We start from the raw sequence: 20,140 nt of genomic DNA, 5'->3' as shown, positions 1-20,140 counted from the left end.
AATATCTGTGAATGTTACCGATACCAATATATCAATGCATCTTGGGAAAATAAAGGAAAAGGCGGGAATTACACTGCTGCCAGTATATTACTGTAAATTCAAATAATACAGTAAGAAACTGTATGTCTATTTACAGTGAAATACCTTAAAATTTAAAGACAGTATGGGTACTGTAAATAAACCACTGGCGAAGCTGCTGCCAATATATTGCTGTAAATGTAAGGTGAAAAGTTTTACCTCATGCCCACAGAGAGTACAGTAAAGAGAGAACAGTACAAAACACACTGCCGCCTCATTAGCAAGATTTGGAGAGTCACATAGTCATGTTTTCTAATGTGCAAATTGCAGAATACAAACATAGAAAGTCACAACACTTTAGTAATTACATGTTTTATTTCAGTAAAATAAATAAATTAAAAATGGACACAAGTTTTAATATATTGAAAGAAACTAACTGTAATGAGATCATGCAAGACTGTTATGTCTTTTTAGTCCCCACACAACATCTGCTGTGGATTGAACCAGTATAAATGACTTGTAGAAAATAATAGCTGTGCTACTGAAACAAGTGCCACTCTAAACGGTGGCGTTTTCACAGGGCATCTCTCATTGCACAGAATACATTTCTAAGTTCCTCATGAAACAGGAAGTTGCCACTTGAGAGGGATTTTACAACCATTTCAAATGCATTGTTACACTGTGTTGACCTCATTCCTTTTCTAAAGCACATACTGTAATTCTTAATGTTTTGTCAATCTTGCTACTGTGTGCTACTGTTCTTATGTGTTAAAACTCAATCCCCCCCAAAAATCTTCATTTTAAAATCAGACATGGTTATGTTGTTGGTGTCCTTGAAATTTACTATTAGAGATATGGGGGCGTTAATATGTGCTTTAAATTTGTTGCTTGTAATACTTTTTTGACAAAGTCCTGCACAGCGCAGTGGTGGCACATCAGTACTGGAAAAGTCAGATTTTCCAACTATAATACACAAAAAACTTGTAAGAGTTGTGTGCAATTGTGCTTCAGTCCTAACAACACATTATACTTGCACCATGTACTTATACATTACAGTTTACTGCTCACAGTAATACTTATATTACTGTGCATCAGTTGGGGTGTGAACTTAAAACTTTATAAAAACCAAAACACCAAACAGCATTGCATTCTGTGAGTCGCAGGATGTCAGAAAATAAACTGACTCAAGTTGTTAGTGTAATGACCATAGATATAAATATTTTTATATTTATGGTATGTCCTTGTTTCTGGCATAAATATTTTCACAATAAGAGCCTAGACTGACTGACCCTAAACACACAACATGGTATAAACCCAAACTCTTTGTAAAAGACACAACAGGGTGCTTATTACATGCTCTGATCATCTTTTGCTTCGGTATGTGGCCTTGCAAACATATAATGTATAACTCCACCTGCTCAAAACCAGCCAAGTGCAAAGATTCAACAAGACACTGAAGATACAGTTTTCAATCATGCCTCAGTTAATTTCCTCGACTTCTGAAAAGTGGTAGCCTCATAAGGAGGTTAATGGTGATGGTGAAAGGACTGAACATCACACACAGTGTTGTCAACACATATTATAACACCTTTTTTTCTAAGAAAGTTATTTGACATAGCTGATAGAATATCTTATGACTCATCTCCAGCAATTCATAAAAACGTCATCACACATGGCTGTAATATTCTTGTTTCATGAACTTGTGACGATTTAAAAATAACTGAGTTCTAATGACTGTGGGGGGGGAATTATATCTGCGTCACAGAAAACTAGCTGCTGTGAGTTATTATCATCCACAAGTGTCACCAAGAGAACCGCTTCTACCTTTATCATTGAGCAAACTAGTCCTACCTGCTACACTCTGTTTTCAAAACCTTTCATGTGGCCCCATCCCATACTACATACTATAAAGTGTACAATTTTGTAAGTTAGTACACAAAAACTGGTATATCTTACTGATTCGTACTAATGACACACAATTCAAAATGGGGACCACACATATATCCAACTGTCAATTTTAAAATGGCACTTCCGATTTTAAATAAAAAATGTTTTTCCAAGAATTTGTTACTTTATTTTCACTCGTTATTTTGTTGTATTCCAAATGTTGTCCATTAACACAACACTTAAAAATCAAACCATTTTATACTTGTGATTTTAAGTACACTTCATTTTGTAATTTTCCATGTGTGAGCGCACCCCAATAAAAACACAAAATTAGTACACAGTACACAGTTTTTAACATACATTACTGCATACTGTCATTTTTAAATTACCATTTGTGCTTTTTTTTCAGATTTGGAGGTATTTTTAATTTAAACCATTGAATCACAAAATTATTCATACTACATAATACACAGTGTACCATTCTGTAACTTAGTACACAGTAAATGTGTTTTACTGCTCAAGAAATGATACAAGATGTATTCAACACATCAATCAACCTGGGAATTTGGAAGGCCTTTGTCAATCTTGAACTTTTAAATCGAACTTGTTTTACGGATTAATTACGTCCACGTCTATAAAAAACAAGCTTCTCCATTTCCTGTGTGCATTGCATTGTGGGAACAATGATGTCCGTCTCATCTCAATGATCTTCCATATTCTGCTTGTTTCAGTGTTTCAGCCGTTACTGGGCCAGACTTTAGTCAAGACATGATGACACTTTGGCCCTCTACCAATGTGTGATGTTACTATGTTACTGGATTTAGTGCAGATGATGATTTGTGCTTTTGTTTTTAGCGGGACACTGAAGTTGCATTTTTTTTTCTTTAAAATTTGCTTAACTTGCTTGTATTACACAAAAAGGCTGACCAATATTGAGGGTAAACAATGGAGCAATCAAATACTTCCTCCACAGTTTGGTTTCTTGTTTTGCTCTCGTCAGCAAACAACCGGGTCGCGTCTGTCAGTTTGGTACCGCAAAATACCTTTACGTTGCTGAATCCAATAATGGATTCCTGCTCCTATAGATCCCTGTAATTCTTTATCCTCTCCTTACTGTCAGCCATCATCACCTCGAAACAAACAGAAAAACAAACATTCCTATTAAAAATCTACTTTACACAAACAATGATCTGGATCTACATAGAGTTGCATTTGTACATATAGAATCTTTAAAGAAGCATCAAATGATTTTCTTTTCAATGAAGATTTACTCCACTAGTGTATTTTATCGTACTGACCACGCTGATCGATCCATTTTGTGCTCTGCAGAGGCTGCAGACGTTACCCCTGGGGCTCATGGTTGATATCAGTTAGTGTGCTACACTAAAGATAAGCTATGGGCAGTCAGTGCCAGATTTTTTTTTTTTCATTACGTACAATAACACCTAACTGAAAGAGGAATGCTGACAAGATGCTCTGGTATGATGTCTGTGTTTTTATTTCCTTTTGGAGGATGTCTCCCATAATTCATCCGGAGTAATTGAGCATGTGTGGAAAAGGATGTGCTGGTGTGTGTGTGCGTGTGCTGCGTGGGAGTGTGTGTGGCTTTATGTATTTAAGAGAGCACCATTTTAAGACAAATTCTCTTCAGAGAAAACAGTCACCTTTAGATCGCCATAAAGTCAGCATGTCAAACTGTCAACAATGTCTTTGAGCTATGAGAGCCATATCCCAGTCATACATTACTTTAGGTGTTAGTCTTGGTTTTCCTAGAGGTCCCACTGGGATTTTCGAGCTTAGGTGTGTAAGTTTGTCATTACTTTGCTCCTTCTGTCACAACTCAGGCACACTGAACACTGACGGGAGATGGCGATGTCGTGGGTGGTGTGAGATGGTGATCAGACAAAAACTGTTTCAGAGTTAAACATCAAGGTTGGAAGGGTGTGGTTTGTGCGTTCGGTGGGTCAGTCGCTTCACGACGTCTCCGTCACACGGTTCCATTCTCCTGCCTCGGCTTGTGGGTTGTAGTGCGAGCGGGTGTGCTCAGGGAGGGGGCCAAGGTGCAGAGGAAGCCAGCCAGCAATGTGAGACCGAGGCCGCCCCAGGCACAAAACATGGACCAGCCATAGCCATGGCTAATGTCCTCAGGGAGGCCGTACATGTAGCGGGGGTAGCGGGATAACTCAAAGTTGATTCCTGCCACGCATGTGCACAAAGAGATGATGCAGCATGTTCCTGTGTGAGCGGAAGAGACAAGCAGAGATTTAAAATGGTTCCAGTTTGATTATTAAATTCCTACATGTGCTGTGCATCTTACTGCAAGACAGGAATCATGTTACTGCAGGACATTCATCTAGTATCTCATGCAAACCCAAAGATGCTCTCAGTTGTCACCACATAAATACAGAAATTGAACAAAATTGGATTTTGTCTGCATGTTTGTGTATGGATGTGGGCATATGTGCTCTCACAGTACCTCCCATGAGAAATAGTAGCCCAGCTACATATTGCATGAGGTCATGCTGCTGGCAGCATCCCAGCACTCCAATGATCCAGCCAAAGAGAATGATGGACACGGCCATGCCCACAAAGCCAGCCGTCATTCTTCTTAGATCTGCAGGCAGAGGGGAAAACGTGACCACTGAAACTGAACAGTGAATCTGAAGACTGTTGTTTAAACTGGTAATTACTAATTTTGTGTTGTGGTAAAGCTGGAATCTGTTGCCCTCGAACTGCAGAGCTGATGGTGAAGCATATCTTTCAATCTACCACACTGAAATGTTTTTAACCCACCAGTTCATTTGAAAATGCTTATAACATTACTTTAATTACACTGCCAATCAGAAAACGTGGGATCCTTAATAGGCACTTATGTCATTTTTAGTTTTTAGTTTAATGCCAAAGAACTAACTGAAAACCAATGAGGTTAACACTTTATTTTATGGGTCCGTGATTTTCCATTTCCTTGCAAGTTTTCTAAAAAGAAACGGTACGGGAAAAGAGGAAAGAAAATATGAATGTATTTGACACAAAACCTAAAATTAAACCCAAATACATATTCATTCTTTATTTTGTTTTTTAAAAAACTTCATGTATGCTGAGATGTATACTTATCTAGAGATACATTTCATATTTTTGCCTATTTAGCTGACCTACTTGTCACTTATTAAAAAAAAAAACCCAGTAAACTAATTAGTCAGTACCACTACCAACTTTTACCCCGATAAGCTACAATAGATGATAAAATTGTAATGGTTGCTAATACTATAGCAGTAATAGGTATAGATAAATCTAGAGTATGGGTATACATACATACTACTAAGAATAGGAATAATAGCTTAGAAAAGGCTTTGGTAGCATGTTAAAAACATAAGATATCAGAGCAGAACACTGAAAAAAAGGTTTTCAAAACTGAAAATCATACTGATGTAATCCAAGGCCAAACAACTCATTCACTCTTTCTCTATAAACAAGGATATCAAGTAAGAAATACAAGCCCATCATTGATCTGTCAGACCTAATGTCCGCAAATAAGTCACACTAAAGCTAATGGCTTCCTAATAGTGATGACCTGATAACCTCTGGCCATGAGCCTAGACATGGGGAAAAGGGCTGTAAAAAAAAAAAAAAAAAAAAAAAAAAAAATATATATATATATATATATATATATATATATATATATATATATATATATATAAATAAAAGACAAAGTATCAGGTACCAAAGCAAGTACTACATAAGCAATTATAAATAATAATGTAAATACAGTAAAATAAATTAAAACAAACCGATAAAGTAAGTAAATAAGTAAAGCACAAAATAAACAAATATGAAAGCAACAGAATCAAGAATTAAAAGCAGCTTTGTACAGGTGAATTTTGAGACGTGATTTATAATGGGGCACTGATTCAGCGTGCCTGATCTCCAGACAGGGCATTCAAAAGTCTGGGGGTTCTAACAGCAGAAGCATCGTCACCTTTAGTTTTTAGGCTTACTTTGGAACGCATAACAGGGATTTGCCTGAGGATCTCAGGCAGCGTGTTTGGTCAGAAGCTTAAACAAGTGTAATATGGTCAAAAACTACTGTAGTTAAGAGCAGACCTGCAGCATTTTGTATGAGTTAGAGACGATGTAGAGACTTTTGGGAGAAACGTGTACAGAGAGTTGCAATAGTCGAGAAGTGATAGGGCCCAAAGTCGTGCCTTGAGGAATGCAAAATTTCATAAAGTCAACTAAACCCCTGAATGCAATGTTTTAAAATGGTTATTGAATAAGAAGACTTAATGTATTGGCCATTATTTGATGGTCGATTGTTGATTTTCTCATCCTTTTCTCTTTATTTATTCTCTTTTTATTGCTAAAATTATCAATTAAATAGATTTTTTATTGAAAACAAAAGCAGAAAGCAGAACAATAAACGTGGGTATACAAAAAAGGTGAACGAAGAGATAATCAGTAACTAAATCAACAAGTCTTACTAACTACATGAAGACAAACAAACACTTTGAGACTTACGCAGTGCATGCCACTCATCCTGTCGTATGGTCTTTGTGATGTTGATGGGTAAATTTCGTGGTAGGATGGACGAAGAGTAGTGATACTTGACTGGGGTACATCTTTGAATTATTCCTGGCGAAGAGAAGATGGAAACAATTACAACTGGAGACCAAACATCTTTAAATATAAGAGAGAAAATGAAGTAGAAATCTCATTCTGAACCTTTGCCCAACTTGTGGGATTATGAAATAATATAAACACGTGGTAGAAAAGCTTAATATTTACTTTACACCCTCACTTGAGTTTTAATTTACTGAGATGGCCCTATTAACCTCGTGTTCCCAACCACTCCTACATTGTTATTAAAGGGGGATTAGGAAACAATATGGATTATTCTACCGAAGGCTACACAAAGAACCTTCATTGTTCTGATTTAAAGTGAATGTGATGTCAGTGCAATAAACTGAATTCAAAATAAGCAGTCAGTCTAGTATTTTCAGAATTTAAGTCCAGCTCCTACTCCATAAAGACACACAACAACTTTATATAGTTTAGGGAATTTCTACAGTATTTTACATAATGTAATAGGCTAGATGGCAGACATCTTTCTTTTTTAATAAGTAGCTCAATGGTTCGATAATTTTAAATTTCCGTATCTTTTGCCCAACCTTTTGTCAAACTTTGTTAAACTTTTTCCTTCTCATAGTCAGGTTTACGATCTTCTAGGCTTTGATCTGAATATTCTTTGTTGAGGCACCCAAGGCTTCTATAGAAGGACGAGGTTTATATTTTCAGGGAGGCGATTTAGTCCAAATATTTCATGTTTTTTCAGTAGGTATAGAAAAATACAACATGTGATGCCAAATAGAAGCTTGCTACATTTAGGTATTTGAGGTACATCAGACTTTCACAATTCATAGGAAACTGTGTTTTTTTAATTACTATAACTGACACAATGGTGGGCAAAACTTCCAATGCCCTGCACACCTGTGTGTCACCTGTGTGGCCTAATAAAATTACATTTAAAGACCAACACTCAATGACACTCTACACTCAGTGAAAATGCACTGTATGTGGAGCATATGTTCAAAACTCTTAGTGTTAATTTCACACCATAGCAGTGCGTAAATGTGTCCACACCAGCATACTTTGTTATTTTCCTGACATCAATGCTGTCACAACACTGTGATCATCAAGATTGTAATCATAATTAGACGACACCTTTATATCTGTGTACTGTCAAAGTTCACGAGGAAAGAATTTCTGAACACAGTTTTGTAATTTGCATCACTTGAAGGCTGTGTTTTTATTGTTGGCCTGTAAGAGCCCTGACATAATTTAAAGTAATGTAGTCCCTCAAAAATCTGAATGGATGTTGACATCTGATCTCTCTTATGAGTTTAAACTTGATCACCCTGCTTTCAAACAGATGCGCATGAATTATTATGTTGTACATTTATGTGTTTATGTATTGACGCCAATATTGCCCCTAAACATGAGTATCGAAAAGGAACAACTATGATATTAAGAATCAGACAAGGCTAAGTTAGCTGATTTATATTTTGTGTTCACTTACATTAGGTTACATATAGTATTTAAGTCTGGGTCTACTAACACAAATAGTAAATAGATTCCATTATATATTAACCCAGAGGTGCAGCAGCTGGTACTAGCAAGCACATCTAACATATTTTCATACATCATGCTTTCCAGTTAAAAAAACAGCATAAAGAACAGCCTCAAACTTTAAAACAGAACTAAATCAACACCATGTCAACAACAATAGTAAGATAACAAGCTTCATTAAGGTATCATGTGTTGCAGAGGTATTGCATTGGATTAATTGCCATGAAGTCTAGCCCTGTATGACAAAGAGGTATAGTCAATTATAGTCAAACAAAAACATAACTGTATTGCCATTATGTACACTTTATATGTGGATATAAATTGATGTTATACACATTAACTCTACACTGGTGTAACTGTAATATCATGATTAAAGAAGAGTTGAAAGCATTATACTAATTTTATTCCAGAGCCTATAGACCTTGTGTTGTTAATTTAAGAAACATTTGAACAATTCCAATGGTTAAACTTAATATAAAATGGCATTATTCATTATTTGCAGGTAGGTAAAGAGGTGCGAGCTCAAACGTAGATGGATTTTGATACAACGTGGTGTAGTTGACAATTTTCAGAGTCAGAGTCAATGCTTGGAAGAGAAAACAGTCACTGCTGTTTTTAGGTAAACTGAGGTCTACTTTGACAGCAATAATCACAACAACAATTTGTGACACCTATGTTTTCTACACATGGTTTCCCTCTTTGTGCATCTGCTCAGTTTTAGGATGTTGGGTCTGGATCAGATGTAGCAAAAACGAGTGAGGCCTAAAATATGGCTTCTCGTTGTTGTTCAATGATGGGGGGCTATGCATTGTGTTTTCTCTGCTGTGGACCAAAATTAAAACCAAATGTGTCAATGATTCAGCTTCATTAGCAGCATGGAATGCCCTGTTTAACGACATTAACCTTTACACGATGTAGTCTTATAGATGCTAAACGGGTTCAGAAAATAGAGGAGCAGCCATTATCTCAGAGAGGCACTCAGCAAAAGGGGGTTCACTCAGCACCATGGACAGCGAAATATGCAAATGAAGAAAAGATACATAATCTTCTAATAAAAGACATCTTTTTTACAACCCACAGAATGAACACGCAGACCAGACATTAATGTGAGAGGAGAGACGTGGGCCTCTGTATCATCCTGTTTGTGTCAGGCTAGGTGTGAGCTCATCGCTGAGCACCACGGCCTGGTGCACACAAGAGAAGCCAGACTCGTGTTTACCTTTGTAAATAAGGTCCTCGGTCTCCAGATCGAATCCGTCCCGGTGACACTTCCTCCAGAGCCCGGAGATGGTGGAGTTAAACTGCCGACTGCAATGGGACTCCATGGCAGACGCAGCGGCCAGAAAGTGCCGCTTCCCCCTGATGAGAGCTCCAGCATCTGGGCCGTTACCTTTCCTCTCTAGGCTCTTTGGAGGCATCTGGAGGGGGAGGTTGTGGTTTGAAATGTAGATGTACCCTGGGTCGTTTCGCTTGTTGGCATAGTTTTTACACCTCTCTCGATGTCTCCTCGCGTCGGTCTCGTACCAATAATCGGTGCAAATAGCCATGGCGAGCAGCCCGAGCGCACAGAAAGCCAAGAAGAGCCCTGTGCCTGTTAATATTTTCATAGCGGCCATCTTCCCCCGCTCGATGGAGAGCCCAAACAGTCGCAAGAAGGTTCCTCCGTGGCCGTGGTGGTGCTGGTACCGCGTGAAATGAATCACGACGGCACTCACAGCCTCATGCTGTCCTGCACTAGGAGCATGATGGTTCAAGGCCAGCGTTGTCTGGACTGGATGCTGCGGTCTATTGTTGTGGTACCCGGTGGATGCAATGTTGTTCCCACCATCTGTTATGGTACAGGAGGAGAGGGGATGGATGGCGACCAACGCTGTGAGGAGGAGGCAGGGGCAGTGATGTAGTTGCGCTCTCTCTCCTCCAGGTTGTTGCGGGATGGGGAGGACAGGGGAGTGCTGCTCTGTTATGGGGGAGTGGTAATTTGTGATGCTTGAATGGTTACCTTTTGGATTTGATAAACATGTAAAACACAGGTGCAGTGGAGGGAGGATTTAAATCATATGCAGTTTCTTTATTTATTTTCCTACCTAGACATTTAAACAGCAGCATAACAAAGTGGTGTCTATAAACAATAAGTGCTAATATTATTGGCGACTTTATTACAGTGTTTGATTTTATGACTCAGCCAATTAGCCTAATGGATAGGAGATGAGTGCCATCTTAGATTACCTTCCTTATGACATGTTTTCATAGGTTTGAATATTAAACATTTTAGAAAATGTATAAATTACTCCACATGCAAAACTTCCATTCAAAGTTACAGGTCAGCATCTAAAATTACATAAGCATAGTGACCTCTATGGTTTTCATTTCTACAAATTGTTAATTCAAACTACCTTTTTTAATACAGGGTGGTCCAATGAGAGTACTGCACTCTCTTTTGCATGGGGATCTTCTGTACAGAGCAAAAAAAAGAAACCCATTAAGACAAAAATACAAAACTAAAGCTAAAAGAGGAGAATGGTAAAGATAAAAAGAAGGGCAATAACCCAGCAATAAATACATTTAAATACAACAGTGATGGATATGATCTGTTGCAGGTTTAGTCAATTCTGGACTCAATTAATACTTTAAAGTTTGCAAAGGAAATTTGTCGATCCAGTTTGAGACCCTGTATCAGTTTAAAACATCTAAATGGAGCAAAGCATTTAAAAGCTTTTTATTAAGCAGGCATTATATGTAAGAAGATAGACCCATTAATCAAATAAGCGGTTTTCATTTGTTTCTATCCTGTTTTGCTGCACCTTTTAAAAATGTATGTCTAGCTGTTGTTACACTGATCTTGTTTTTCATCTTCACCTTGTAAAGTGCCTTTGAGTACCTTTTAAAGCGCTATATAAAATAAACGTATTATTAGTCTGAGAAGCAAGATGTATATAGATCATTTGCCTAGAAAACCTTTTTAAAAGTTTTAATGATTTGTTTGTAATGATTAGTTTCTTTCATCATATTATACTAATTAGTAGATAATATACAGTTACTTTATAATATGGTGTATACAATAATTTTTTTTTTGCTTGTCATATTCTGAATGAATTCTTATAACATTGTAAACAATATACACGCTACTTATAAAATACTGTTCTTAACTATAATCATGGCAATACAACATTTTAATTGATTAAATACCTACATTGACATGAAGCCTAATTGTTACACACACGCGCAACTTTAGATCCTTGTTTATAAAAAGGACTCACACCTAAATGAAACTTAGCCAATGTAAATGACAAACCATCTGTTACAGAGCTTATCGGAGACGATTCCTGATAGCACAGGAACATCTAACAGATTGTTTTCATGTGTGCAAAACTCAATCAATCACAGTTTTAGTGTAGGCAGCACAGGCATTAAATCAAAAAGTTGATAGATTAGTTTAGGATTTTGTGAGCAGAGCCACAAAACAGCTGAGCAAACTGTTATAATTGTCAACCACAAGATCGGACCTTTTAATTCAGACTCCAGAAATGTAACACGACAAACTATGCAGTTTTGGGAACACACTATGAATAAATGATTTGTCACTCTTGTTTGCACTAGTGTACATAGTGGTTGTTTGTTGTCCTTCTGTGCTGTGACCGAAGACGGCTCCCACAGACAATAGGCTGCTCAGCACAGGCTGATGACTAAGGAAGGCAACCCGCGGTGGAGTCGTTATGGCAACAGAAGCTTGCCAAACAGACTGTGTTGAAATTGGACAAGTGTGAACACACAATCAATACCCCCCTCCCTCCACTGCCATATGACATTTTAGGCATATATTTGCAGTGAAAACATATGCTCACGGTGTACAGGTTTTTGTGCAGCAATGCGCTGCGCTGCCTCATCACCTTCACACAGGTCTACCAATCAATATCAGGATATCCTAATCTCACTGAGATAGTACGTGTGGTCTTCTTGACATGAAGTTGATAAACAGCATATCCTTCTATATAGATGTCAGACATGTTAGTTTATTTCTTCAGGGGTGGAAAATGTCACCAAAAGGTTTATCAACATAATGCTATCAATAATCCTGCATGGTTACGATTTTTAAAAGTTGATGTTATGCGTCCCTAGTCTCAAAATATTTTAAGTAGAAGTCAAAACTGAATATTAACAAATGGTAGCAATCTTTGTCTTATTTTCAGCTTTATCACAATTATTTATTTAAGCAAAGATCAAAAGGTGCAGAGAAGATACAGAAGAGAAAAAAAAAAAAAAAAAAAAAAAAGTACTTTGGTGTAGACCTGTCACTAGTGTAACAGACCATCCTGACTTCTTGGCACTTATTTCTCAATAACACAAAATTATGAAGTGGTGGCGCACGTCTGATAAAACTATATGTTGCTTGTCAAATTTTCAATAAATATGCAGCAGCTACATCAGAAACAGTAACAATACATACAATGTTTTAAACAATTTATGGTTGAATACATTTTAAAGAAAAAAAGTCCTTGTACAGGTCTAAAAATACTTATTCTGTGGAGTTGGTACATCAAGTGTACCTGTGTAAATGTGTGTGCAAAACAATGATTGTCTGATAAACAATATAAGACAATTTGGTAACAGAGATCCATACAAACCCTCTTAATTCCCTTGAGGTTTAAGCCTGGCACATTTTGTCCACACAAATGCCCCATCAGCAGATCAAGAAGGTCTTCCTTTCAGTCATACTATAAATCCGTAAAGTGCCGTTCTTCTGTCAGTTATTTACTTTAGTGTAATTTAATGAAAGGTTTCCTAGGAATGAGAGGTACCAGATATAAGGGGTTGGTGGAGAATGCTGAGTTTTACTTTTTGGTTAAGGCGAGAGGGGGTTTTCCTCTATGTTCACTCAACAACTGCAGAGAGCACAGCCATGACAGCCACGCCACAGAAAATGAGCATGATCTGCAGTAGGGACTGCCTGGTAAAAGAAAAACAAAGGGTACAGATTTAGACAGATTTAAGGACATTAAAGAAATATGGATCTGTCTATTTCCACACCACAGAACAAGACATACAAAGTTTTGATTGTAAACTGCCTTCTTACATTGTCACCATTGTCTCAACTCCAACAATACAGAACAGGTTAAAAGGTACCCTGTGGAGTTTTTGCCTACTATAGTGCTATGGAGCCATGTTTTAATAAGGGGGCCCGGTTGTGTTTGTAATCCTCACAAGGATGCATACCTTAAACTGGACTCCTCTAGCAGGTCAGGCACCACATTCACCAATGATATGTAGAGGAAGCCTCCAGCGGTGAAAGGCAATATCCAGGCAGTGGCATTTTCTAGAAACGATAGGAAAGACTTATGCGTCATTCTGGCAACTGTAAAAAGGGTTTGATTGTACGGTATGTATACTAAGGCTCTTACCTGTGCCTTCTGGTGACTGAGCGCACAGAGCAAAGCAAGCTCCTAAGACACCAACCAGCGCCGTGGACAGCTGCAAGCGGGCAGCACTCCACCGGTCAAATCCGGCCCTCAGCAGAATGGCAAAGTCTCCCACCTGCAAACAGTGACATTTCACACAGTGGAGGAAAGACTAAACATTCAGCGTGTTCGCAAGCACTGTAAGGACTCGTAATCTTACCTCGTGGGGGATTTCATGGAGCAGGATGGCAAAGGTGGTGAGGAACCCAACCTGCAAGAAAAGTTACATTAACACTGCTTTGTCTTACTTAAAGAAATGTGCTCTGTAGTATCAAAAGGGAAGATGTATGACAAATTCATCCTTTAGAGCAGGGGTCTTCAACAGGGGGCCCACAACCCTTAGGGGGTCCACAGAGTTACTCCAGGGGGGCCGCAAAATTATTGTTTGCTAATATTTTAACAACATTTATTAATTTTTTCAAAAAATTTAAATATGTGAAAACATACATTAATGTAACCCTGTGCCTTCCACATGTACGTTTTACATTAAAACATGATTTATAAATATGTGTAAATATCAATCCATCCACCCAGTTTAATAAGCAACTCAGTTAATATTATGTAGTGTGTGGGGGGGGGGGCATTCCTGCTCTGTCTCTCGTTCAGCTAAGGGGTCCTTGGTCTAAATATCCTTGAAGGCACCTGCTTTAGAGGACCTGAGTTGAGTGCTAAGCTCTATGTGTTCAGCCTGCAGTGCATAGTGCAAAGAGGTAAAATGTAAAAGACAAAGTATAAACTTTGAGCTGCTTTAAGCTGTCACAGCTTTATAGTTCTTTAAGTCCTTAAACGTTTTTTGAATCCTACATGAAGAGCATTATGAGACCTGTTGATTGTGTAAAGAGCATAACCATACACAAATCCCATGTAGGTGAAAGGCTATTGAAGATAGAGCTGCAGTTAGTTGTCAACTATTAAATTAATTGCCAACTACTTTGAAACTGACTAATCAATTTTCAGTAATTTTTTTTTAAAATGAAAAAAAGTCTAAATTCTGATTCTAGCTTCTTAAATGTAATGGTTTTTAGTTTATTTACTCATCTATGACAGTGAACTGAACATCTTTGAGCTGTGGACAAAACAAGACATTTGGGGACGTCATCTTGGGCTTTGGAAAACACCGATCGACATTTTTCACCATTTTCTGACATTTTACAGACCAAGCAACAAATCAAGAGATTAATCAACAATACAAATTAACTGTTAGTTGCAGCCCTAATTGGAGATTTTTAAGTTTTGTCTAAAAAATGTTCTTAAATGTTAAAATAAGTATTTTAGGAGATTAAAGCCAAAGACCTTATTATAATAACGAGAAATGTGTACTGTAAGTATTAGTATGTCAATATTAGCATTTAAAAATGTGTTAATAAAATTCAGTTCAAAACAAAAAAGGCACAATGAAGCCTTATGCCATTATAATAATAACAACCTTTGTCCAGGAAGCAGGGAGATGTAAGAAGCTCAAAATCTCAGTCATAAAATTGGTAAGGTGGGGCCCAAAAAAAGTAAATATAAGTGAATGATGTAATGTGGTTTGCAGTTTAAGCCACATGAAGCTAATATGGTACTAGCAATGTCCAACTCACTTTAAGATAAGACTTTGTTGATTGTCGAGGGGCAATTCACAAATTGTATATCCTGATATCCTTAAATGCCATTTACTAATAACACATCACATTTTTCAACGTTCATCGGCACATTCAGTATTAAAAAATGTGATATCTGAACATCATCATATTAATTTAACACTGCGTTTATGCATATCATCTTCACACAGGATTTCAATGTGGCAAAGTCACATTGTGATAAATGTGCATGAGAAATAACACAAAACACTGGTGAGATGTCTTGTATGTGTATGTTTGAGAAATCGAGTTAACTTCCTCTCTGGCACATTGATCCATAGTTCACGCTGCTAGCCTTATGTCTCTCCAGCTGGACACTCTCCTTCCCACAGCTACAAATATACAGTAACATAGTGAAGCAGCGCAAATACATATTACTGCACCTTTTTGATCAAGCCTGTGGGATGATGCAACAAAAATAAGTTTTAAAGTGAAAACGTTTGTGGTATCCCATAATGAAGGTCTACTGAGTGGTCCTCTTAAGACTGTTGGACTGTTGATACAACAGGTCTACTGCTCTGCCAGCGAGTCTGCAAACACTGCCCTCACACGGAATGCGTTTTGTGTCCAAATTCCCCAGATACATTTGTGTCCTTTGCTTTCATTAGGTACAGTATTACAGCGCTCATCCTTGGCCATTTTGCAGCTCTCCTGCATAACACTCAACCTTTGAAGTGCAACAACAAGAAATATAGAAGATGTAGCCTAATATTTACATGGAATGGACATTTAAAACCATTCTCATATTCAGTTCCTGTGGGGGTCAGGATTTGCGTTTCCAGAAACTTATTATTAGCATCTAAAAGGGTAACACATCTACAAGCCCCTCACTATACAATCACTAGGGTTGGGTACCGAAACTCGGTGCCAATAGGGAACCGGTGCCGACGTAAACGGTAGTTTTACGGCAGTCACTTATTTTTTTTCTTTTTCTTTTTACTTTATTGAAAAGTACCGGTTCAGGCACCGTTTAGGCACCGGCACCGTTTTAAAAGTATCGATTTAGCACCGGAATCGAAAAAAAACCAAACGATACCCAACCCTAACAATCACAATTCTCCATCATTATAAATTGAGTACATTGTGTTTTCTTGGCTGCTGGTCAGGAAGAAATAATTATGGGGTCAGTCAATGAGGACGATAACTGTTACTTGAAGTTTCATATTTATATAAATATCTTAATAATCCTAAAATGTTGACATGATAGACAGGCTAGTGTCAGTGTATGCGCTATATTTATCAGCAATGATTGTCAGTTCATGATTGTGTGCTAATTTGGTCTGCAACCCCAGGGAGCCATTTCCCCCGCAATCATCCTTAATGAAGACCAAGAGCTCAGGTATAATAAATATGCATGCTGAGGACTCAATGTGAATGTAATCACATTCTCACACACAAGTCATTCGTTAAGCCAGTGTGGTTGGGAATGTAAACATTATCAGCACAAAACTCTGCTTACACTGTTGATAGCTGGAGCCCCATATCCATGCACTGCACTCTCTCTTTTATAATAATAAAAAAAAAAACACAATTCCCTCACTGCTAGGTAGCAGTTAAAATACATTTCACTGTGAAATGTACTGTCTAAACTTCTGATTCAACAACTGACTGCATGAACTAACTAAACATGAATTAGATAAGCTGCCAAGAGTGTCAAAACTTTAATTTGTTCTGGAATTTTGTTAATATAAAAAAAAAAAAAACAATTCTCTAGACTGTCTTTATCCAAGAGAAAAATGAAGACAGAGAAAAGGAGCACCACAAAGCAAAGCAACTTCCTAATCTACATACTACATATTACTTTAAATGTAGAACAGGGTGAAAAAATGTAGGTGCCTCATTCATTGATGAATAAGTCAATGACTTTTTTTGTGTGTGAGAAATATAGATATTCCAAGAGTATTTTATTTCCTTGTTGAGATTATTACAGCCTCTTACCTTTTTGCTAACCAGGAAACTTCCTGCTACTGCCAGTCCATGGGTGAAGTTGTCAATGCAGTTGGCCAGGAGGTTTAGGTATCCACTTATCTGTGACACACCAAACATAATGCCACTGTTAGTCACATTGTCCTCGATTGATCAAAACTACAAGAAGTATGGTCAACAGGAATGTAACTATTTATCAGTCACAACATTCTCTTTTAAAGGGGCGCAATTTTTGCTCGCATGTTTCTCTGTAGAGCTCCCCCTACAGCTTCGGAATATATATTTGGCAGCTCCTATGTTTACTTCTATCTGACTCCTCGTTTGGTCAGTCTGTTGTTTCCTCTTTCTCTGTTCTTCCGACAATGCTTTCCAAGCTTTCTGCTTCTTTTTAGCAGGCTCAGCCATGACAATGGTGTGAAAAACTCCATCGCTACATTTTAGCCGGTTCCTGAATGGGCGTATGTGTGCAGTGCCGTGAAGCAATTCGTTAAATTGCGAGACCTGAAATCACGCGATACTTCCTGACGCTGAGTCCGGCGGCTCGCTTGCCGAAAGTTGCAAGGGTGGTTTTTCCGCTCACTGGCGCTAGGGGGAGGCGAGACGACCACCATTCAACCCAATGGTTGGTCATGGTCAATGGTCATAACCATTCCAATGACTCCGAAGCTGTTCAGTTAAAGTAAATTAAGCTTAAAAAAAAAAAAAAAAAAAAAAAAAAAAAATAGTTCCCCTTTAATATACAATTCTGGTTAAATTTGATCAGTTGTCCTTTAATATCCAATATGCAAGCTTGTATAGGTTGAGATTTTGGTGACTAAATAGATCCTGTGGTGTCAGCTAAAGTTACTCCTAGCCTTGCAGTCTGACTTAAAATGAGGCTGAAAATGATCCGTTCCTCTCAGGAAACAAAAGGCAGCTGCTGGTAATGTGCCACACATTTCTGGGTCAATTTTGTTGTTGGTGTAATACACTGTTCAATTGCGCAGGTGAGATGCAATGTGGTGTGCTCCTCAGGTCGTGCTAAAAGACTAGTGTGAAAAATAAGGATTAGAAAAATGGAAAAGAAAGGCTAAAAATTCAAGATAAAATATTATAAATATATGTAAAAGAGAAAGTGCAAATATGTAATGTGCAAGGCAGTGCAAAGGATTTGGTTTCATTGAGCCAAATATGTTGCTGGTTATTAACTAAACAACATGAATCAATTTAGAGGATTGAAGAAGCAAAAAATTTATCTCTTACATAAACTCTTCCCTATCAAGCGTTTACCTATAGTGGTAGGAAATGTTTTGGTTGTCAGAATTACCTTGATTTTCTCTGATCTTTCCTGCAGACTCTGCTGCTTGGAGGATTTCCATGACTCAGCATGGTGCACATTTTTGGGTGTTGCCACTGCCTTTCCACTGAAAGCTGAATTAGACTGCGACTGTGGAGAAAAAAAAGGAAGAAAAATATGGCAAAAATTAACATTTTGTCCCCCACGTGCACCATAACGCCAACCTCTTTTTTTCAAAGTTTTTCTTATAAATAATCTTTATGTTCCCATAACCATTAGTGTCCACAATCAGAGATGTATGCTTTTAACTTGAAAGGGCTTGTCTCCCCTAACACCTTAGCCACTAACACCAGTCTTACAAAAAAAACAAAAAAAAACAAACAGTGAGTTTATGGTAGCCTGGGTTCAACAGTGCAATAAACATGCATTTTATTGTTGCTCCCACTGTGTGTCGAGGCTTTCACCTCCTGCCAGTAGAACAGCTGGTGAAAAAAGTCCTGATTATTTTCTTGTAATAAAAGTCCCTTTTGCGTCATTCTTCAGACATAACCAATGACCTTTAAATTCCAACACTGCACAGGTTTATATTTTGAAGATAAAAGCAGAGACTGATTCATTTCAGGCTATAGCCTCCATTTTCCGAGAAGAGCCCAACTTCCTTGTTCCCTCAATCTGAAACCACTTACGTTGCCATTTAGACTGATATTAAAATGAAGGGAGAGGTGATTAGCCTGCTGTCTTCTGGTTGCAGCAAGGACATGTTTGCTCCATGTCTATGATTGAAGCATAAGGAAATAATAAAGCTTGATGACTTATCAATCTCCTGTGGTAAAACAGGTAAGAGCTAAATTGTTGCTGCAATACACCCAATTTAAAATGTCCTAGAAATAATATAAAGTGACGGAATCTCTTCTTTGCATTTTACATCAAGCATTGTTGCTTTTTACACATTGGATGCATTCATCCAACACACTGACCCAATTCAAGAAAAAAGAAGTTCAGCTTGTTACAGTCTTTGCACATTTTGGTAAGATTTCTTTCTTTCCCACACTGTCACGCTCTATTGTTGCGTCTGTCTATAAGCTGAGTGCTCTCCTGTGGACACTGAAATGGCTAAAGTAGCTGCTTCACCCCGGCACTATAAATAGACACTATTGAGGAGCTGAGCCGTGGATTCCAATCTTCTCCCTCCCTGGCAATACAAAGACAAGAGGAAGAATGAGACGGCCTTTACAAACATACTGCAACCAGCCACTCATTGTCTACAAAGAAACACTGTGTTAAAAAATTCTGTTCGTCAATCTTGCAGGGGCAAATTTCATGTTACATTATTTATAATATCATTACTAAAGAATGAACTTCAACTGTGATGCTCATTAGGAAAAGCATCTCATTTTGACACTAGTCAACACTGTTCTTTCATAAATAAATCTGAACATCTGTAGTACAGAGCAGACATAATATCTCACGTAGTTTAGTTTGCGCATTGATAAATGAAAAATCTTTTATTCATACTAAGATGTTAAAGGAACAGTTTGACATTTTGGGGAAAAAATGTATTTGCTTTCTTCCCGAGAGTTAGATAAAAAATTTGAAACCACTCTATGTCTGCCTGGTTAGCTTAGCTTAGCAAAGACTGGAAACAGCTAGCCTGGCTCTCCCAAAGGGTAACAAAATCTGCCTCCTAGCGACCTCTAAATCTCACTAATTAAAATGTTTATTTCTAATTTGTTTAGTCTGTGCAAAAACATTGTGTAAAAACAACTCATTGTGGTTTTTTAGGGGTTATGTGCTAGATTATTTCTTAGCCGGGCACAGTAACATCCCAGAGTCAC

At 37.8% G+C, this 20,140-nt stretch overlaps 2 protein-coding genes across 3 annotated transcripts in view; both read right to left on the bottom strand.

The window, feature by feature from the left end:
- Positions 1-3,641: 3,641 nt before the first annotated feature.
- Positions 3,642-9,844, bottom strand: tmem276b (transmembrane protein 276b). The gene is made up of 4 exons (XM_028586004.1): positions 9,248-9,844; positions 6,421-6,534; positions 4,382-4,519; positions 3,642-4,140 (listed from the first exon to the last, which is right to left on the bottom strand). Exons 1-4 carry the CDS (start codon positions 9,642-9,644, stop codon positions 3,893-3,895), a joined length of 897 nt encoding a protein of 298 aa, XP_028441805.1. The 5' UTR covers positions 9,645-9,844; the 3' UTR covers positions 3,642-3,892.
- A 1,663-nt stretch (positions 9,845-11,507) lies between these two features.
- The window catches only part of slc39a13 (solute carrier family 39 member 13), a 13,932-nt gene continuing 5,299 nt past the window's right edge, over positions 11,508-20,140 (bottom strand). For both annotated transcript variants that reach the window (XM_028605357.1, XM_028605268.1), the window contains exons 5-10: positions 18,336-18,455; positions 17,042-17,131; positions 13,642-13,692; positions 13,425-13,557; positions 13,240-13,339; positions 11,508-12,973 (exon numbers count right to left, since the gene is read on the bottom strand). In XM_028605357.1, the coding sequence (XP_028461158.1) occupies positions 12,898-12,973; positions 13,240-13,339; positions 13,425-13,557; positions 13,642-13,692; positions 17,042-17,131; positions 18,336-18,455 (570 nt within the window). In that variant the 3' untranslated portion in view covers positions 11,508-12,897. The remainder of the gene's footprint in view (positions 12,974-13,239; positions 13,340-13,424; positions 13,558-13,641; positions 13,693-17,041; positions 17,132-18,335; positions 18,456-20,140) is intronic.

Source organism: Perca flavescens, chromosome 1 (genome assembly GCF_004354835.1).
Source record: "Perca flavescens isolate YP-PL-M2 chromosome 1, PFLA_1.0, whole genome shotgun sequence".
NCBI classification, from domain to species: Eukaryota; Metazoa; Chordata; class Actinopteri; order Perciformes; family Percidae; genus Perca; species Perca flavescens.
This window is presented reverse-complemented; position numbering and strand designations above follow the sequence as displayed.